A 24,285-nucleotide genomic window follows, 5' to 3' on the forward strand; every position below is an offset into this window, starting at 1 on the left:
ATGACCCAGTGACTCTGCCACAAAAGGTGTTGGAAAAAAGAAGTGACGAAAGAAAACCTAAAGAATCTCACGCTTCTCTGATTCTCTGACAGACCTACAGGGTGAAGAGAGACAACTTGAATAGTAAGCGATCTTTTCTCGATTTCTCTCTTCTTGTTGAGAGACCAATCATTTCTCAAGACGTTAGCATTTCACGCATGCTCTTAGGGGTCGTGTTGACAGAAGACTGAGTTTTGTGCACCAACGAACTTCCATAAACATGCAAATGAACTGTAGAATAAAAGAGCCAGCACCAATCGATTGCTGGACTAAAACGCACCATTTGACGTAACTTCTTCCCGAATCAACAAACCCGTCACGAAACAACACACAGAGCTTGTGGTTAAACTTTGCAACGAAATATTTAACAAAATAATTTCCAACAGACTACATTGTAAATCATGGGATGTATGACATTTTAATGTCAATATTGCACGCAGGTGGAAAATTTTATGAATAATGTAAACATTTCAAATATCATCTTTTAGCATGGCCCGTTTTATTATTATTACGAATGTATTCAAATGTTCGTATACATTAAAACCCTACTCTTTATTTTAACTGTTAAAATGTAATGTTAATAAAATTAGCTGCCAGTTATTTTGTAATAATCTAACTAACTTAGCTTATGATGAAATAAGCTCACATAAAAGTTCCTCGAATAATTACTATTTCAGAAGGACATAGTTAAATAATTACTAAAATATTTTATTTAATTCTTAAATTTATTTATTACAATTATATATACTCAATTAAATTATGTCTGTCATATCTTTAAAGTTTAGACAATAAGAGGCATTGTTATTTTATATAAATCATTATAATAAAATTTTAAAAAATAATATTAATAATCTGTGAATGTAAAAGATTTTAATAAGAACATTAAAATCAAAAAATAAAAACGTGAAACTAAAAAACAAAATTATAAAATCAAAGAAAATTAATGTAGCAGAGAAAATGATTAATGACTTAAAATATTAGTTTACAAAGAGAAAATGTATAAAAAGTAATTACAAGTAATAGGGATAATTATAATGATAATAGTGTAACACTACATAAAAATTTTAATTCAAATTTTATCTATAAAATAAATTAATTTATAAAATATTCTAAAGAATATTAATATATGTTTGAATTTACTATAAATATTAAAATATCAATAAATTTACGATAAATTACTCTCATTATGCTAAATAGAAAAACAAAATATATCATTTATAGCTTACGATATTTAAAAAATATATTTTACAAGTGCAAAACAATTTTATTGTAGGAGTAAATTTTGTGAAAGTATTCAATTTGTTATTAATAATTTTGTCATCATCTTGGCACTGATTGAAAATTTGAAGAAGCTCTTTATACAACGCCATCAACTTTAAAGATTCGGGGAATATTGGTGTTGATCCACTTACCGATCTACAATATTCCTGAAATAGCTTTAAGGATCACCATCCTTTCTCCTAATTAGAACATATTCACTTATCTATTATTATACTGTCAAATTCTTGGACTTAATTATGTCTTACTACACATTAGAAAATCCAATTTATTATAGCACTGAAATAAATTATTTGTGTAAAGTAATTTTTCCTATTTATCTGAGTCTTAAAAATTTCTGATGTCTCAAATACTGTTTAATTAAATATTAAGCCTTTTAAATCTTTCTTAATCTTAGTTTATATAAACTTAAATTGGCAATTTACGACAACATGGTTATTAAAAGAAATTGTTTTCGAAATTTATGTAACTAAATTACCTTTGGCCATTGGCGAAAGCATGAGAAGATTTACACACGCTGCACCTTGTCCATGGCCAAAAAGTGTTACATTTCTTGGATCTCCACCAAATTCTGCTACATTTTCCTGAATCCAATGCAACGCTGCTACCTGATCCATTAAACCATAATTTCCTCTTGCAGATCCTTCCATGGCAGGAAGAAATCCTAGAAACAATGTATAATTATTTGTATTACTATTAATTTTTTAAAAATCATCTAATTAAAATTCACGTTTTTTTGTAATTAATTTAATAGCATAATTAATAAAAATGAAGAAATAGTATTAATTGTAATCGAGAGAATGTACAGTATATTAATATAAATAATTACAACGTTATTTTTGTTAAATTTTTATGTTTTTACTTTAAAATTAGTGGATAGTTATATAATGATATCAGGATTTAATATTCCACACATCGCACTCCATATAAGAGATAAAGAAGGCAATATAGTAGATAATTAGTAACAGAGGTATGAACATTACATAGAATCTCATTATTATAATTAGTGTTTTTTCATAATTTTTCGCTGAACGTACAAAATGTCATTAGGATATTTTTTTTATTCTCGAAAAGAGCTTTCAAAAACAAAATGCTAACCTGATTCGCCATACGTGATAAATGCGTAACGAGATTCTTTTGTAAATGTAATAATTAATCAAATTTAACAACTTGAATTAATGATAATTAAAATATGTTCATAGAATTTTCTATTCAGACAAGATTTTAGAATAAAAGTGAGTTTTATAGATTAAAAAAGATTTTGAAAATATATTATTGTTCGTTTTATACCGTATCTGATTAAAATTTAATACTCCATTCATGTTTGCATATTACAGAAAGCAAATGTGCTACAGTTATTAAGAAAATGAAGGTTTAGAGGTGAGAGTAAACCCACCCCACTCAGCTTTCGACGTATAGGATGATAAAAGGCCAGATCGATTTTTCCAATCTGCCTATATCCCTAGCAAGCGCTTTGTATCCATTCAGAGGATGAGTAAATCTTAGAGCCAACTGTAAAAACCAATAGTGTTTCCTTATAAAAATCGAACCAGTTTCTTTTTTATATCAGTCATGTTCAAACTAAGCTACTAAAAGCTGTAGATCCATAATAATTTTTCATACTTTTAAATTATAAAATGAAATTTTTTGTTATGTCTACCAAAAAAAATGATTCTATTCTGTAAACATTTTAGCGAAAATTTATTAATTCTTTCAAGAATTAATAAATTTATATTTTTAAAACTTGAATTACAATTATTCACTAAAATATTCTTAGAATTTAACACATGTTTACTTACTTAATCCGATATAAATAATAGGTATAATTTTAAAACTTATAAATGTGACTGCTTGTAATCGTCTTTATTCAAATCATGATAAATTCTACTTACCAACAAGCTTGGAAGAAGTTTACATTTGTAGATGACATTAATTACTTTAATGAATTTTCTGATGAGGAATTTAAGAAAACAAACTTTTTAATCCCTCTTCATGGAGAATGAGTATCCAATGAATGGTGAAATCACAAATAATTATATTTTCTTAGCGATCGAAATAGAATTGTTGCTTGAATAATTTGAATTTAAGAAAAATATGATTTTGACGTGTTATGTGTAGTAAAATAAAAATTCTCGACAATGTATTCGTATTAAATAAAATAGGAATTTTTATGTTCCATTGAAGCGTTATGAATAATAAACAGAATTCAGTTTATCTAGCTAAGCAAATGCTTTTCTTAAAAGTTTAAAGATATTTTTTTAAGTTTTTAAAAATATTTAAAATGAAAATGATTTATTCTTTTAATTAATTGTTTCACGACTTTTTAAATAATCATTAATGTTGCATTAATTAAATCACATTTATCTTTATAATTGTTTACAGGCAAAAATAGTTAAAATAAATTATTGCATTTAAATTTATTATTTAAAACGGATTTTCACTTGAAAAATTCAATATATATTTTCTTGTTTAATAATATATTCATAAAATATAGATACAAGCTTATATTTAATGTTTAAAATTGCTTTAAAGTCTTTAAACATTGCATTTATTTAGCATTCCTAAAGTAATTTAACAATTATAAAACATCTATCTTTTCTCTGTATATTGTAACATAATCATTTTAAATTAAATGTGTAGTAATTTTAAATATTTTCAAATTTATGATATTGATAAATTGCAGTAATAGATAAGGAAATTTTAAGAATATTTCTTAAATTTTCTTTATGTATAAGGAAATTACTCAAAGGAATTACTTATAACAGAATGATATTCTATAAAAGCGTTGATTTCTTTTATATACACAGGTGGCAAGTTGAAGTTTGAGCCCACATCCTTTAGTTAATTATTCAATATAAAAAAAGTACAGATTTCATAATTAAGGGAATATGTTTTCATTTATCAAATCCTTAGTTTGGATCTTAGAATAATACTACCAAAAATAAAGATTTGTTCAATGAAAAAGTACAGTAAGCATCATTCAAGAAGAGATTAAAATTAATTATGTCTTAGATACAAAATAAATATGAAATCGTAAGACATTATTGATACTACTTCATTATAATTTAATTAATTTATATAATTATTTACAAATTTATATCAGTATATGAATCACGAACAAATGATTTGCTAGTACATTCGAAATTAGCTATTGCTCCTATATAAGTTACATGTTTTTTGCTAGTAAATAACTCGTAAATTCTTTGTAAAAAGAATTAAAAATAAAGATAAATTACAATTAGAATAAAATTGATATTATTTTGGATTAAATGTCAGCTAATTTTAAACGTTTTCAAACTCATAATTATCATTTTATCAAACAGCGCATTAAAAACTTTCTCAAATATATTAAGCTTAAATATGTCCGAAATTTCTACTACGTAAAACGGAAATTATTCGGTTGAAACATTTATAACAAAACGATATTCGATAAAAGGATTGAATGAATGCTATTTTAATTACAGTCATCAGTAATAAGAGACTGTTTTCACAGATAAGCAGAAATCAGTAATATTTCTTTCTCTAAAGCATCGAAAAATTCTGACAATCGAATGAATCATTCGGATTCAACGTAATTTCTGAAAACACTTAGATAAGCAGATAAATTCTCATTGTTTCTTACTTAATATTTCAATTAATAATTTATGGATCCTAAGAAATTTTACTAGCGTAAATGATATTAAAGGATATTGCCCTTCTGGAATAGCCGGCTGACTAATTTTCTTTAGTTTCTTTATTCATTAAAGTTATGTTCAGATTATAAATAAAAATATAAATTAGTTGCGTGCTAATTTAATTAAAATGCATAAAAATCTTTCAAATTACTAAAAATTAATTAAAATTGCCAATAAAATTTAAGCATAATACATTAAAATTATCAATTTAAAGTTTAAATAATTAAGGTTTAATATTTTTGCTTTTATAATGAAAGGAAATTATTATAAAATGGTTAAAATTTAATAAAACTCTTTACCACTTTTAAAATTAAATTAATGTATATTTTTTAACTTTTAGCTTGATTTTCTTAACGATTATTTAATTTAAAATAAAACTTACCCGAATATACAGAAATTGGACATATATTTATAATAATTAGGCAAAAATTTACCTTAATATCAGTTTGTAAAGTTCATAATCAATTAATATATTTATGAAAGAGATTTTTAAATCATAAATTTGAATTCAGTTTATTTATTTAATTTGTCATAAAGAATTTTGTCGTAAATATCAAATCAAATTACAATAATAATAATTATCTTTTGCCTTTTACTAAAGAGAAAATTTATATTTAATAATATTAGGAAGAATATTATAATAAAAATTAAATAATAACGGTTCTTAGATCCTGAACTATTAATTTATTTGTAGACAAAGCTGAATTTTTTATTTGTATTATTTCTAAAAGCATACAACAAATCCCAAGAGACTTACAACTTTGTAAGGAAGAACTGCGGCAATTGTTTATTACACATTAGAAATAATTCACTTAATACATTTTCTAAAAAGAAAATTTATTTTAAAAAAATTTTTGAATGTTTTTATTTTTGTGAATTTTCTAATGTGTAATAAACAAATGTATTATTAATGGGTACAATGAACTAGTAAGATAAGGGAGATAAAATGTCCCAAATTAAGTAAAAACAATATTTGCAAATAAAGTAGATATTAATTAATTACGATTATTAAATATAGAAATAAAAGAGCTAAAAATTTTAATTATACGGTTTCTTAACGATGAGAAAAATAGACCTAATTATATATAAAATGTATTTATTTTTCTTAAATAAATAAATATATATATAACATTATTTCTTCCATCAGTCGATGCTGAAGTAATAATAGCTATAATAAATCTTAATTAACATACTTAAAACATTATAAAAATTAATCTTTTTGATAATGTTTTAAGATATTTATCTTATATATATATACATAACAGAATACGAAGATAAAACAAAGAACTTAATTCTGCTTTTTCCTGTCATCAGCCAATATTATTGTATGCATAAATGGTTCATCCGTATAATTGATTTTTTTTAAGATAATAAACACATTTGGTTATAAAAGAAATAGAAGTAAGACAAAATTCAATAAAAAATTCTCATAAATATACATTAGGTTCTATGAATTTGAAACATGTTAGATATAATGTGAAAAAAACATTTTAAATGATTTTATTGAAACCTTGCTGGAAGTGTAGAATTCGAATATTCTTTAAAGAATATTCGAATAATAAAAATACGAAGATAAAAGTGAATTATTACATACGGTTCATTTTATATGTAAATACAAAACTATTTTTGGATCATTCTGTATATATTATATATTAAAACTTTATATGTATATAAAAGAAAATATAAGGAAAGCAAAAAGCGCATGCAAGTATAAGAATTCCTGTACATAACAGGTATAAAATATTTTTAAATTTACTGGAATTAAGTATTTGATATGATTTTAATTATACCACAAAAGTAAACTATTAAACGTTGATACGTGTAAAACTAAATTGCAATTTTGATTTCTATATAGGCCTATATTTCTTAACTGAAATTTTAGAATAGATCAACAAGATAACACCTCTTGAAATCTAAAAGTCTAAGGAACTTATACTTTATCATGTGGAGAATATTTTAAGATTTAATGTAATTTCACCCTTCACTAGAATTTTATTGACGTTTTTCTCTTCTGTGTAGTGCCTAGAGCTCCTGTTTTAACATTCTGGTATGTATTGAATGCAACGAATTAGTCATAAACGTTTATTCCTCTTTAATTTAAACAATTACATACATTTTCTGAATATCTCAGTATTCGTTTTGCATACTGCACAGTATAGTCATTTGTCTTATTTCTTTCGTATAGTATTTAAAAGAATATTGTCAGAATTGAACAGTGACATAAATGTGATCCGAGTGAAAGTAGTGGATCACAATATTTTTTCTTTTTTTAATTTAAATCTTTTCTACTATTTGAGTTAACTAATCTAAATTTCTACTAAAAAAAGTCTGTATTCTTCCTATAATTACATTATATATAAAAGAAAGTCTCATAAATCAAGAATAGAGTTAAATGTGTGTGTGTTTGTGTGTTATATAAATATAACATATAATATAATATATATTTATATTTATATAACATTGCTATTTAGCATATTTTATTGTTTTATTTCGTAAAAGTTGAATATTTTAAATACGAATTATATGAATAAATTTAGAGCAATTAATTTTATAAATGCGAATAAAATTGCACTTTCACAATTATTACAATTTTATTATTTAAAATCTTTCTGTGATAAAATAAAATTTTTCTTAATAAAGTTAGAAATAATAAAACTTGGTGTAAAACTTTATAAAGAATCTATATAATAAAGTAAAAGAAATGTACAAGAAGAAATCTTAAAAGAAAATCGTGAAATTTGAAATTAAATTACCCGATGAAGTAAAAAAGCAATAACCAATAATAAGAGCGAAAGTAGAAAATGAAACTGCTTTATCCAACACAGATGATAATGTCAAATAAGATACAGTACATCAGAAGAATAGTCTCTCTCTTCCTCTCTTTTTTCCAATAGAAACTCCCACAGACATCCTAATGTAAAGAATATGAATGCAGGACGTTTGATATATTGAAGTGTAAAAACTAACGCGGTGCATATGTTGAAGAAAATGAAAAGAAGAATATAAGAATTTTAATAAAAAATGAATAATATAAAATAAAAGTTCAAATTTTATCATAAATAACTGTCACTCTTCATTTTAAACCTTAGGGTCTAATAAATAATAGAGAGAACATTATGGAGAAATATTAAACTTGAAAGATAATTCTTGAGGTTATTTAAGGTTGTGTGCGTTAATGAAAAATTAGATGACGTTACCACTAAATTATATTCATGAAACGTTAGAAACGATATTTCACTAGGATATAATTATTCTTAATGTTAGGGAGGAAGTTAACACAAATTTTTCCTTTTAATTATTTAAGATAGTATTATTCTAGCTATTGTATTGACCAAGTATTCGAATTAATAAAACATTTATATTACGAGAGATTATATATATAATACTGTATGAAATAACACTATATTCATTATATTTTCTTTCTATTTTAAAATAAAGTGCAAATTAAAATGACTTGGGAAAAGTTTCGTTTTATTTATAACTAAATTAGAGAAAATTCATCAAAGGAAACATTAAAAGAATTTTTAATTTAATTTTTGTGTATTTCTTGTTCAACTAAAAATTAATGCGAATAACTGAATAATAAAATAAATCTAATTTACATGATAATTTAAAAAAGTTTTATTTATAGTTGGCTTGAATTCATCTATAAATGTTATTGTAATTGATAATTAAAAACTTTTCATACGTCAACGACTGACAACACAATTTATGTTATACGGGTATTTATATGAATAATGTGCATATTTCATTTATATTATATTGAAAAGAAGAATTATTTTTCATTTATAAGTTATTATATAAGTATTTATAATTATTTACATCCCCATCAACGCTTTTTTTACATATATAATACATTATTTATATATGACCCTTTGATAAATGAATATAGTATATCGAAAAACTGAGTGCTGGTGTTTTCATGTGTATATCAGAAAATTTATAAAAGTGTTTTAAAACTTTGCGAATTGTGTAGTGAATAAGAAATATCCTATTTTAAATAATAATTACAAGCTTTTATTAGCAGAAATTACAATAAAGCTAGCTTTAGAGCGATTAACTGATTTTTGAAAGACTCTATATTATTATTATTATTATTAAATAAAATAATGAAAGTAAGAATACTCATAAGTTGTATGTACATAAATGAAATATTATTGTTGTTGGCATCTTTATTATCCTTAAAATATCTTATAAAATAAGAAATTATAATTTAAAATTAACAGATTAATAAATAATTTAATCACAAATAATACATAATTAAAAGATTTTAATTTCAATTTAAAATTAATTAATAATTGAATTTTATGCCTTATACATAAAATTAAATATCATAGCTTGATATATTAATTTAAATAAGACATAAAATTAATTTATATGTTATTAAAGTAAAATAATTATATTTCTAGTTTTAAATTTAAATTAATTTTAATCAATTTTTTTTTAAAAAAAGTAGAAAAATAAAATTATACGAGAGAAATATTTTAAAATTGACTTTTATTTTCATAATTATTAATAAATATTACACGATTTTTAAAAATTTTATTCAGATAATTAAAACATGAATTATAAATGAATTGCATAAAATATAAATAACGTTTATTTAATTATGTTTTTAAAAATCTGATTAATACATAAAAACTTCATTAATTTTTTAATAATTAATTTTAATATTTGTAATTAATGAATACAATAAATACTTGTTTAATATTTTTAGAACATTTTTAGTATTTTTTTACGTTATAATTTTAAAATGTTTTATTATTAAATTATAATAAAATTTTACTTATTATTTTTGTTAAAATTTCTTATGTTTATATATATATATATATATATATATATATATATATATATATATTTTTTTTTCAATATATCTAAATCAATATATCAAACTATAATATGAAATGTAAATATTGTTTCAATAGAAGTTATTATATTTTAGTTGTAATCAAATGATGGATTTTTAGAAAAAAATAAAATAAAAAATTTTTCTATTGGAATTTTCTCTTATTCAGGAAGGGAAAATATGAAAGATGAAAGTTCTTGTTCAGCAATATTAGAAAAATGATAAAATTGTATTGCAATATTACGAAACATGATTAAATATAGATATTGTAGGAAATGTTATGATATTATATAGTTTTCTAGAAGTGATTCAAATATTATTTTCAATACAACATCTTTAGAAAATAGGATCATTATAGCCATCAGCTATATGAAGAAATTGTACATTCGGAGAACTTATAATAAATAAATTCAAATATATATATATATATGCCTAAATTATATTTTTAGATTTTTACAAATACTTTTTGCTTCAAATTTAAATATTAATTTTTAAAAGAAGAGTTATATGTAATATTAAAAAAATGATAAATGTTAGAAATAAATGTTACTTTAAAATAAACTTAGGCTGATATATCAGGCAAAATGATTATATATATATATATATATACACACACACATACAAAAACAGATAAATAAATTTATTACATACTTTCTTATATTAAAGAATCGAATGATACATAGATGCTATTATTTTAATATATTTGAGTAACGTATCAATTTATTTATTTTAATATAGGATACTTGAAAAATACCAAATACTTGAATTCCAATTTTGTACGTTTTTGTTAATTGTTTTTAATACTGTAGTTTATAAAATGATCGATAATTACACGAATAAGGTCTTTCGAAATAAAGCAACATCAACCTTAACTACAAGAGAAAAAAATGATCAAAATGAAATCCAATTTAATTTACATATGATTAGAATTCTGTTTAAGTTTAAAAAAAACATAATTTTGCATAGTTTCAAGTAAATTAAACATAAATAATATGCCACTAATATACATAAATTTTAATCTAATTCATAATTTTTATCCAATGATAGACGTCAAACTTTATACATGTAATAATCCTAATAAGTTTTTTTTAGCATTACAAACATTGTGCAATTTCAAAAAAATAATAGAATTTCATACTATCTCTTCAGGTAATTCTTTTCAAATTAAAAAAAAAGTAGTCAGATATAGTTCTTATTCAATATCATCTGTGAAACTGGACTACTGCAATCGACCAGCATGACATCTTTCAGTAACCTATCCGTTTTTTATACATTCAACTTCCAGCTGTTGCATACCAACTCGGTTTTTGGATATTGTATCCTTGCAACAACACTGCACATATGTGACGGTGTATAACGATTTTCAAAAACTTCAAAGGTTTCTTATTAATGTGCACAAGTAAACTAAAAATTACAGTTAAATAAGATTTTTGCTTACAGAAATGGATTCTGCTGATAATAGTTAAATATATTTTCCTTGCCATTATCTGGCAATTGTAGTATAAGTTTTATAAAGTTTTCGAATTATTGAAGAATAATGATATCAATAGAAAATTTTAAATTAATTTAAATTAAAATATTTCAATTTTATTCAAATCAAATAATAAATAACCGAAATAAAATAAAGAAATATACTAGAAAATGTTTTATTCATTCTGATATTATTTAATAAAACTTTAATCTAAAAGTAGAATTAAAAATGCATAAAATATTATAACAACAACTAAAAAATTATACAAAAATAATAATAAGAATTAACTTCAAACTTTCCACAAATTTGAAATTAAATTTAGCCAATCATCGTGCTTATAGATTTAAATATTTCGAAAATTCTTTTAAAAACAATTAAATAAACTTAGAATAATGAATACGTGATAATAACTTTGAAAGTTTTTAATTATTAGATATGATTAAATAAAGAATAAATTAAGATTTTTGAAAAGAGAAAAATAGCCCAAATCATGAAATTATCAGATAAGAATTGTTTAATTAGATAATTAAGATCAACATATTAAGTGTTTTAAATTCAAAAGAATTTTTTAAAAATGTCTTATCTATTATGTAATTAATTTCCATTAAAGAATTATCATTTCTAAATTATTAATGAATATTAGAATTGAAAATATAATTGTAAAAGTAATGAAAGTAATTGAAACTGTCTTGTTTATTCTAATGTAAAAGAATAAACAGCAATTAATTCTGAATATTTCAACATATCAATTTTTTTCTCCTCTTTTTAATATTTTGATTCTAGACGAGATCCTTTCACATTTGATTTATTTTCTATAAATAAAATTAATATCCAAAATGAAAAATAATTGCATTATAGTTAATCCAATCAGTTTTTTTCTTTGTTAATTAACGAAAAAAAGTAAGGATTTTTTTGTCAAGTAAATTGTTGTATTAATTATAATGTAATTTATTTTCGATTGAATTTTTTCTTATTAATTTTTTAGCTGTATTATTTTAAAATTTCATTATATTATTTCATTTAATATTTACTTATATGCTATATTTAATTTAGAAACTATTAAAATTAGTTTAAATTTTGTCTTGTTTTTCTGAAGTTAAGAACTTAATCACTTTAGTAAAATAAAATTAAAAAATCTGCTTTAATAGAAAATGAATGTTACCTTTCCCTTTTAATCTGGATCATTATTTACACGTAAACGAATTATATTTGTTACTATACTTTAAAATTTATGAGATTATACTGTATAATAACTGACGTTCATTTCGAATTTTATTTAAGCTTGTTATTTAGAAGAAAATTGAGTGTAATAGCGAAACTCTACATTCATCAAGATCCTTAATTTCCAAAAATTAATGATTTTATCTGAAACTTTTACGTATATAGTTTACGTATAGTAATATATTTTTGAGTAATTATAATGAGCATATTTTTATATTTATAAATCACAAATAACTAAACTTGCTACGTAACAATATATATTACGATTAGAGAAATAATTTTTTCACAAACATCAGTTTTCTGCTTAGTTTCTGACAGATAAAAATTTCAAGTACTGTACTTGATTCCATATTTTTCTAACCTTATAACACGTCAGTTATCGCTGTATATCTCACTTTCCTATTTAAATTGAATTTTAAGAATAGAATGCTTAAGGAATAAAATTCATTCAGAATTTTTATTGAAATTATCTAAAAATTAAATCTTTAGCGAATAAATTTTCTAAACATTTTCTGTTTCTTTCGAACAAATTTTCTGTTTCTTTCGGTAAACCGAAAGAAACAGAAAAGATCTTGATAAAGAGGAACGAGACGTATTAAAATTGAAAAAAAAAATTCTCGATTTTACTATGCTGCTAGCAGGAAATTTATTTTCAGACTATACAGCAAAAAACTGGGGCGCGAACAGTGGTCTTTCCATATATAAATCTGAATAAAGAATAAATTCTTTAACTCCATTCCTTCTTTTTTACTGTACCTGTCATTGGATATTATAGACCCACTTGTAACGTTTTGATTGTATATTCAATTATCAAACTAAGTAGTTTTGTTTAAAATGCAACGAAAGTATTTTGATATGGAATGTTTCTGCAGTTTACATTTAGAAAAATTAAAATATATACGAAGCATATAACTTCTTTGATGCATAATTTAAAACAAATCGGAAAAATTACATAACTTGAATAGTAAGTCTGAACTTTATAAAAGTGAATATGTAAAGTAATATAGAAATATTTCTTCACTATAATTTTTTTTTCTACGAAGAAATGTTGATAAAATTCCAAACTTCAACATTGAGATTTTATATCCAGAAAACAGGCCTTTGGCTAGGAATGAAATTTTTCCTTTGAATCTAAATTCAAAAGAAAACTTAAGCAAAATAAATGCCAAAAGACAGAAATATCTGAAGTATTTGACTATTTTTTTTAATGATAAACTATGCAATTCAAAATTTAGCAAAACAAAAGCTAAAAATAATCGGAAAAGATTAGAAAACAGAAGAAATAATAAACCAAAATAAGTAGATTTTAAGATATAAATACTTGCATGAGCCGTTGACGATTATTATAATTTATGAATTTGGTTTGGTTTAGATTTGAAAATATGTACAGTACTGTGTATGTCATTTCGAAAACATTTAATTACCGTTTTTTATTTAGTTAACGCAGGCTAATGAATATTTCGTTTAGTCATCGATAGCAATAAAGCACGTAAAGATTATTATAATAATATTAATGACAAACTCATATTTTCAATTCAAATATGATACTTAAGTAATATTTAGGAAGAAAGTTTAACTTGAAAGAAAATGAGAAGACAACATTCTGAATATCTATAGCAAATTTGCTGTATAACCTGAAAGATGGCGAATGCCTCAGGTACGGAAGAAATATCTCTAAAAAAGAGCGACCATGCAAAGGCAAAGAAAAGTCTATCCTGCGATAACATCATTCCTGCAAGCTATCTTCTGGCTCTTCAATATATGATCGACTGTCAGACATCGACTAATCCACTTTCTCTACACAGGTGGCTACGTTATAAAATACTTCACTTTGGAGACTAGTTAATACTAATTATTATTATTTTTTAAAATTAAGACGTGGTTAAAGTAAGAATAATAATACACATTTTTTGTTCAAATTAGAATCTAGTTGAAATCCTCGAAATTACTTCTTAATCTCGGGAAATAGAAAAGTTGCATGATAAAAATGTTTCATGGTGAATAATCTTTTAATTCAATGTTCATTTAATTGTAACCGATGTAGTCTGCTCACGAAGGTCTGCTCACGATGCATTATCGTGATAGAGTATACAGCTAGATTTCGTGTATTGATTTAGCGATATTAATAGTTTTTTAAACGAATTATTCTATTATTTAATCAAATTTTAATAATTAGCTTTCTTTTATTTTATAAATTGAAGGTCTGTCAGAATACGAATTTTAGCATTAATAATTTTAAAATAAATCCAAATAAACGAGCTTTAAACGATTAGCCTACATAAAAATATTTTACTATAGAATTTTCTAAGATGATAAAATTGTACGGTCGTTCTTTCCTTTAATTTCAATTTTATATTGAACATAAGTTATAAAACGTGCTTAGTTAACAACTAAGAAATGTTGTTATATAGAACAAGGTTATAATTTTATAAGCTGGTTACAAATAACTACAACCGTTGAAAGTTCGAAACAACAGAATTTAATACGCAAAAGATTAATAGTTATGTCATCACTCTCATTTTGAAATATTCCTTGTTTAAGTATTTGTGAATGAACCATTCACTGTCTGCATTACTTTTTTTTTTTTTTTTTTTTTCGCCAATCAAAACGCATATTCTTACTTAAAAGTATCCGTTTTAACTATGAAAATCATTAATTCTAAGCGTCATCATGTTCTAAATTTTGTTTCGTCGTTAATGTTAATATATTGAGCAAGTTAATTGAATCTGATGCTTTCACTTTATTTTACAACATATTATGCAATATATTCACTCAGATAATGTCATTATTTGATCTTTTCTTTCTGAAAAATAACAATAAGTGTTATTCAAATTTCAAAATGAAGTGTTTCCCTTATAATTTTATTTCTAATAACTTTATGGTCGATTGTTGCTTATAGATTTCCTGTAGTCATCTGATAGCTCTTACAAAGCATACTATTGCTGGTTTTTACATATTTTTGCTTAACTTGTTCGATTTTACGGGTAGATCTTCGCTTTCATTCCACTTACACTTATTATCCTACGAGACAAGCAACACGTTTCCTGTCATCGGAAAATAGGTTTACAAAGTTTTAAGGTTGTAAACTAAGTTTAGATATAGAATCATTCAGCTTATAGAACAAAATATGAAAGATCGTTGTGTTTTTTTTATTATTAATCTTCACAAACAGATATTTTCCTATTGTTAATAAATTGTGAGATAACTACTACAAATAATTTTAAGGAAAATCCTTCATAAAAACTTTGTAATTGGCATATATTTAACATTATATTCGGAATTTGAACCGAAGCATTACAGTATCACCAGTGCATTCAAATATCTTCCATTAAGAAGAGATAAATTAACTTGAGAAAACCTCTGTACTTAGATAATATATCTTAAATGATTACAAATACCTTTTAAGTTTTTCTTTTTTAATTCAAACTTTATATTAAAATTTAAGCGATAATAAATAATAACTACATTTTTCATTATTAAATGAACATCCGTACACAAATTGCGACTTTTCTTATAAAACATTTTTCTTAGAAATATATTTTAAAATATCGAAAATCTCTTCATTTATCAAACACTAAAATAAGTAAAAATTCTACAGTTTCATGAAATAATAAATTCTTCTTTGATAGAAATATGTCCAAATTAAATGAGGTTGAATTTAATCATGTTTCAATCGAACAACGACATTCGAATGCTTATGAAAAAATTCAGAGCTTAAGAAATACAACTGGAGATATAAACTCGAATGAATTCTCAGAAAATGAATCAAATAAAATTAAATTTGGATAAAATTATAAATTAAACGAAAAGAAAAATATTTTTATTTATAGTTTCCTATTCAAACTTGCAAACTAATGTAAAATGAATATTTAAATTTTTATATTTTAAAAGCAGAAACGAAAATAAATAACTATTTTTGTTTTTTTAGTGCCAATTTGTCAAATAAATTTCCGAAAAATTTATGTTATTTTAAATTAAAATATTTTAAAAAGAATATAATTTTTTAAAATAATATATTAGACTTCGCTTACTTTTAAAATTGTTTAAAGAATCTATATTATTACTAATAATTTAAATATAAATAATATATAATATAAGTATGAATGATAGCGAACAATTGACATGTTAATCTTAATTATATAATACACAATTGCTCAGTAATTACAATAGAAGAATAAAAACTTTTAGGATTCTTTCAGTAAAAACTTGAAAATGCGTAATTATACAATTTAATTCTTTCATTAATAATTCATTATTTAATATTCTGAGGAAAAAATTTAAATACCTAGCTAATAATTTTAGAACAAAAAATGGTAAAGGAAACAATGAAAGGAGACGAACATTTCAACTCTCTAAATTTATAAAGCATAATATAACAGTATATTATATTAATAGTTGTTAATATAAAGTGAAAATAATTTATTGTTTAATGTATTATATACTAATCAGTAAATAGAATACGTGAACTTATTTTAATTCCTTTAAATCAGCCTATACTGATAACAATAACATTAAAAGTAATTAGATACAGTTAGCTGAAATTCTAATTTAATTCAATCAGATAAATTAAAAACTTGTTAAAACAATTATAATGTTTAAAAATAAATTTAATAATTAATTAACTTAAAAGTTTATTAATTATAATAATAGTTATTTGAGGGTCTAGACTAGCCTCATATTGCTTTTGTTCAATTTCATCACATTCTCCAGAGACTTTTTCAGTATAGTTGTGATATAGCAGATACTGAAACTTTCTTTTTAATTTCCAACTAATTATTATTATTATTATTTTACATATTTTTTGGATTGCTGTTATGATATTTTCTTTAACAGTTATAAATTCATTTTCAACTGTCTTCGTGTTTATTTTTAAAAATACCATCCTTTTTAAAACAATTGGTCTTTTCTTCAAGCATTTGATCCCACGACATTGCAAAAAGATTTAGTGCGTCAAATAGGAAAATTTTTTTAGTAATAAAAGTCATATCAGTTAGTCTTTGACTATTATCTAGTTCTAATATTCTTGCATATATTTTACTTACGCATCATGTCTTTAAGTTAAATAGGAATCCTTGATCATGTGGATAAAACAGTGATATTGCATTGCAGGAAGGATTATTATTTTAATGTTTTTAATGACATATTGTTAACACATGTGCTTTGCAATTGTCTACCATCAAAACAATAATTTCGTTTCAAGTTTATATATCATTTAACTAATTCATTGTTAAAAATGTTAATCCTCAGCCAAGCAGTTGCATTTGAAAAGAAATCCGCACGTAAATGTTTCACTTTCTTAAAACATCGACAATAAGATTTTTCTTCTTTTAATCACTAAAGGCCATTGTTTCTGACCTTACATATTACCACAGAAAAGAATTATAATAATACGTTCCTTCAGTGATTTAAATGCATCGTACGAAACAACATTTGTTTCGTACAGTGCATGTTTAAGCATGTAAGTCTGATCAGACATTGTACGAAACAAATACTGTTTCGTCTGCATTGTAGATATTTCTCGGTGAATATTCAGCAATAATTTTTGATTATTCTGTCTTTATCCACAATTCAGCTGACGCAGAAACAGAACTTTTCTCCTCACCATAAGTTCGTCTGTACACAATGTTCTATCGTTTTCTCCACCGGTTGGACTATCCATCGGTTGCAATAAAATCGTTCTTTCCTATATTTTTAGCCAGTTCTTTTACTTTATGGTGCATTATGGTATAGATTCATTTTTTCACAAATCAAACTTCTAAGCTAATTCAACTTTAATATTTTTTCCAGTTCGATTTCTCTGGTGAATCATGTTCTCATTTTGTCCTTGCAGCATTTCAATATTCATGTTGTTTTCCAAACTCTTCCACAAAACTGGCTGTGAAATTTTCAACCGTGCAGCAGCATTGCGTTGACTCATTTTTGTTAACTTATCACAGCATTCTGAAATATCAAGTTTATCTTTGAGAGACTAATTTTTGTATTTCTTATTTGTTTTTCCCATTAGACTAAGAGGTGCAGTACCGGACTGTAATTTCAATAAACAGTAACGAACATCACAGTCTTCAGCAATAGTAAATAGCTAACCTGTAAATAAAGTTACAAGTGCCAGAAATCGAAATTTAAGCTATAGTACTGTATACAGTATTGAGTAGAAAGATTTAAACGAAGGTTTAATGTATTAAGAGTGAATATCTTATATGATCAAACGATTTAATTTAAATTGTGCTAATAATTTTATATAAACGAGACGTCTTATAACAGTTATTAGAACGTTTTTCCAGTTGACTGTTATTTACTGTCTGTTGTTAACATTATGATAATTGTGAGCGACTTTCTAATTACGATAAACGAAAGATTTGTAATGCTATTTAATTTTTTTGTTTTGTGATATGTTGATTTTGATCAGGACCATCGAGAGCTTGAATGGGCTCGATGATAGAGCTGGCTCATTTGCTTATTGACGGGTCTCTTTAGCTCTTTTTGCCTTTTAAACACAAATGAAATACAGAAAACTCCATTAACTCGGATTTCTCATAATTCAGACAAATTTTTTCAGAATATTAATTTAAAATTTCTCGACAGTGAAAAAATTATGATTGACGAGAGTTTTCGATATCCGAAAGTCTTTCCGATACCGCGCGTTATCTATCGTAGTCGGTAAGTAACTAAGAACTGTACATTGCTGTATGCTGTACTATCATAAAATTTTTTGAACTAATTTTCTATAATAATAAATAATTTATTGTAAAGGTATTATATGTAAAGGTAATTGTAATAAATTACAGTATTGTACACGAACCTTCTCGTTTTCCATGTTGTCAGAGAAAACACTCTAACATCAAATATAAATTCGGATAACCTTTCATCCTCCCATTAATCCAAGTTAGCGGGTGTTTACTGTACATAAAACGTTTCTTCATTAGTAAAAAGCAGCCTTAAGATTTTATTTTCTATTAATAAAACTAGCATTAATTTTATAGGGATAGGAACCATTAAAGGCTCCTAAGTTTTCTGCGGCCCCAGGGAAAAATCCTCAGTTCTCCTTTCGACAGCCCTGATTCTGATTATAAGGCAACTGATAACAATATTCACGATTACAATAAACGGATCCTCCCAAGTATGATTTTTGTATGATTATAGCAATGAGTTTTTTAGAGTAATTGTGTTACTGTTGCAATAACTGATGTTTAACTGTTTTTAGATTCTGATGTATAAAAAAGACCTGGTATGTTATGAAGATAGTGGAGTACCTACGTATAAATTTCAAGTTTTTTTACGATTCGGTATTCTTAAGAAAAAAAATTATAATCTTTTATCAGAAAGTTTTTAGAAAGCTTTAACTTTTTAAAAAATTATAATCCTTCCGTAATAATTGTCAATTTTCCTTGTAGACTGAAGAGGTCCTTTCTGAGAAAAATAGGCCGAAATGCATATTGTAAAATAAAAAGGTTAAATGTTTACCTTTTGATATCATGGTTTTTTTTTTAAAAAGGATAAATGGTAGTGTCGGGTATCATACTAAGTACAGTACAATACATAGGAATATAAATATTAAAAATTTTTATTAAAAATAGACACATACTAAGCTATGAGAAGTTCTCGTTAGAATGTTAGAAATTAATTTGTTAAATTTTATACAAGAAATTATTTTATTTTTACAGTATTTGTTTATTACGGATAATATAAATTTATCTTAGATTTTATGTTCATTTTAATGCCAGGCAAAGTATATTTAAGTCAGTGTATAAGCAGTGTTTATTTCTCTTATTAAATTATATTTTAATTGTTGCTATTAAAAATGTGTGTAAAATGGGAAAAAATTAATATTAAATTTTTAAATAATTTATTTTTTTATCATTTCTAATTTTAAAATTATTGCGTGCTTTTGTTCAATAAATTTATTGTCTTTTACAAAAAAAAAAAAAAAAACAATGCAATAACATGGTTCTGAAGAAACACGTGTTTAAATTAGATAATTCTTGAAAATTCCGTAATCCTGTGTCCGCAGATGTATAGGAACTTTACGTTTTTAAATCTATCTACAAGTTATTTGTACACAAGAAACTCGTTTATCTGAAATTTTGGTGTATCCGAATCCAGTCAAAACTGTAGTAATATTTTAAGTAAATAAAATTTAATAAAAAAAAAAGATGCTAAGTTCAATACTTGAAGGTGGTTTTTATTCTATTTAATAGATTGCATACATTAAATCTTATGCGAAAAATGTTACTCACTTTTTAAATAAATATTAATTTAGTTTTTGCATTTAATATTTTTAGTTTATAATACAATATCGTAATTATATTTTATATAATGTATTGAGTTAGCTTTTTCACATGCAGACATGTTTTGTCAAAAAAATTTTGTGCTAGTTTTATTTAGCATTGTTATCTTATTTGTTTATCCCAGCAGTTCAATACTGCAAAATTTCGGTTATTCGTATTTTATTTAATCAAATTAGACTTGGTTCCATCAAATCTAGATAAACGAATTTCTACTGTAACTACAGAACTCACACATCACTTATATTAGATGATCGTCTTTGCAAATTTTAACTTGCTAGCCTAAGGAATAGTTTTTCAGAAATATTTTTCAGTACACAGACCTACTGGAATTCGATGGCATTTTAGGAGCCTTGTAAACATTTCACCTGTTTTCCTTCCTTCTCACTACATTTACAACCACAAACTCTCATTCATACTTGCTTTCTCTGTGATCCCCTGAGAGCCTGAAGTTACCAGAGTTTCCTGTTCCTCTAGCTTCTATTTTCCTTCCTTCCTTTCTTTTTTGGGCTGTTTTTGTTTTCACTGTTTGCCCGTGTTTTCTCCTGATGAAGATTTGGAGCACATAAATCTAATTCTCGACATTTTGCATTAGTTCAGATTTTCAAGCAATCAATCAAGTCTTATCAGCTATCTATTGCTTACGTTATTTGGCAAGTTAAGAAAAACTTCTGTTTAAATGGAAATTATATTTTTTTACATTGTCACTTTCTAAATTTAAACCCAGTTTCATGATTCTAATTTATTTAATCCATGTCAATTTTTAATTAATTATATATATATAAAGCTATATATCTATTTTTGACATTATAATTTATTGATAAAATAATATTATTGGAAAAAAAACTATTATTAAACTTAAACATCGAAATAAAACCACGACATTTTTTATTCTGTTTTATTTGATGTCGCTGCTTGAATTCACCTTTATCAATAAATAAGAAAATTCGAAACATTTTAATAGAAAAAATATTGAAGTTAAGCATATTGTTACTAAAATCGATCATGAAATAAAAATGAAAAGTACAAACATCATTTAAAATATTAAAACTTCTCAATGTCTAATATTTCCAAATAATGTTTTAAAATTAAAACAAAGTATTTTTCGAGAATACATTATGGAAAATAAAAAAAAAGAACGGTAGTTCATTAAATTGTATTCAGTTCTTAACAGCTTATAAGTAGATTATCTATTTAAAATCTTATCAGTGATTTAGAATGTAGATACAGTTCAGTACCTTTTGAAAAGCATCAGATTATCAGTTTTTATAATGAAGAATCTAGAAAAATAATTGATTTTGATTCTAAGCGTGAGATTTGTGGAGTTCGTGTAGGAGCTCGTCCAACACTGAGGCCTTCTCAGTGAATTCTTTCTATTCTGTCACCCTGTAATTATGATATATTCATATTCCTTTATTTACGAATACGCACATAATAAATTATGAAAAATAGTTATAAGGATATTTCCAAAATAATAAATTATTTATTTTTCTGACGGAACGACTTGAAGAATGAATTTTTATTATTTTTCATCTATGTACTGTACCTACCTTTACGTCTATCAATAAAACTTTTATGAAACAGGAATTTGCAAATATAAATATTATTTCAGGAAAAGCAAACTTCAATTTTTATTTATGCAAACATTTACATTGTATATGTAAAATAATTATTTTTGAAAATGTTTCCCATGTCTTGTACGAGAAAATCAGAAAATTTATATAATATTTTAAAATTGTAAATTTATAACTGTTAAAATCTTAATAAAATGCAATTCTGTATTTTTGTTAAATTGACAGGTTAAACTATAGATAATTTTATTGTTTACAAATATAATTTATAAATTAATATGCAAAAATATCAATTTTTTATTACCCTCAAAATTATATAAAGTTGTATTGATTCCCTTCACAATAAATGGTGTAGGCCCTACATTAGGGTTTCTCATTTCCCGGTCTTTTGCTTGTCCCGGGATTCCGGGAAACAGTTCACTTTTAGTTACAAGGTAATTTTTGTTATTTAAATAAAAACATAATACAAAATATTATTGTAAATTTTTATAATAAGATTTTAAATAGCAAGGGTGGTCAATACTCCCATCACTCGATCAGGTTCTTATTTAACTAATGAAAAGTCCTGCTACCAAGAATGCCCTTTTCGATTCAATCCATGTGGGTGGAATTGTCTTTAATGCATTTAAGAGAAGACGAATGTTATGTGTTTTTTTCTCCTGTAGCCTGGAAGATTTTTAGTTCGTTTTCGAGATTGTAATACTTCTTTTGCTCTCGAGTATTCTTGATTTGTCTAACTCGGCTTCTTTAACAGAACCATCAAGCTTATAGCCCGATAATTCGGCAGTTCGTTTGTCTTTAATAATTAGGTTTATGAAGAAAAACTTCATACTTGCAGACTTCGTACCCGTTTGTATCCTTGCCCAATTTGTACAATCTGGCGTTACGCAGTTATTGAAGCTACTGGGCATGGTTAAAAATTAAGACAGCATAAACACAATTATTCCAGATAATACAGGTTCTGACAAGTAAAGAATTTTTAGAATCCTGCCACAAATAAGTTACATATTGATTATTGACCATTTGTGACATTCCATAACGAGCAAAAATTCAAAAAAAAAAAAAGATAATAAGTAGGTTTAAAATTAATAAATACAAATGAATTCTGACAGTTTATGAGTTAATTACACTTTCTATTTTCAAAATTTCCTTAACCTTAACACAAAATAAGAAAAAAAGTGAATTTTTAAGCAGTTTGCGGGATTTCCCGGGATGAGAAGAATTTCCCGGAAAATTTTCCGGGATATTTCCCGGATTAAAAAAACAACCGGGATCCCGTTTGAGAAACCCTAGTATACATGTACAGTATTTTATTCTCAAATATTTAAAAGAACTGTAAAAAGTTTTAAATGTAAAGATTGTCTTAGGTTTTAATAGCTTTCAAAGTTGTGAACTTGTGATGAATTAAAATAGATCTTGCATTTTGGAGATGTGATCCTCCAAAATCTTGTATGCTACATTAAAATTGAATTGATCCGCTGATCGTATTCCTATAGAAGATGAATGTTAATGCAACTGAGGCGATTGAAGGTTTCATACTCCAAATTGATTCACATGTCATAACTGTTGATCCAACAACAATTACCTTTATATAAAAGGAATTGATTATCATAATGAGCGAAACAAATCACATCGAGTCACATGAACGAACAGACACATGAATTCACCGTTCTTATTTGTTATTGATTTGTATCTTCACTAATTCAACGGTAAATTAACTAGTGCATCGAGGAAAAGAGATTTGTAAGATGTCTAATTTAATAGGTTTGTGTTAAACTAAAACTTGCTTGACACTAATAAAATTACTTATTAAGGGATGCTGAAAATAAAATATATAAAGATATCTTGACAAGGAAAAAATTTTATGTTAAATAATTGAAATTATTCAAAATTAGAAGGCAGG

The 24,285-nt window shown here is 24.4% G+C and overlaps 1 protein-coding gene across 1 annotated transcript in view; it reads right to left on the reverse strand.

Moving 5' to 3' along the window:
* LOC136983255 (neuroligin-4, Y-linked-like) overlaps positions 1-24,285 on the reverse strand; it is a 117,494-nt gene that overhangs the window by 12,406 nt on the left and 80,803 nt on the right. Inside the window, exon 3 of the mRNA XM_067279960.1 lies at positions 1,796-1,981. Coding sequence (XP_067136061.1) covers positions 1,796-1,981 — 186 coding nt within the window. The remainder of the gene's footprint in view (positions 1-1,795; positions 1,982-24,285) is intronic.

This window comes from Centruroides vittatus, unplaced genomic scaffold (genome assembly GCF_030686945.1).
Source record: "Centruroides vittatus isolate TY-2023 unplaced genomic scaffold, ASM3068694v2 contig_879, whole genome shotgun sequence".
NCBI lineage: Eukaryota > Metazoa > Arthropoda > Arachnida > Scorpiones > Buthidae > Centruroides > Centruroides vittatus.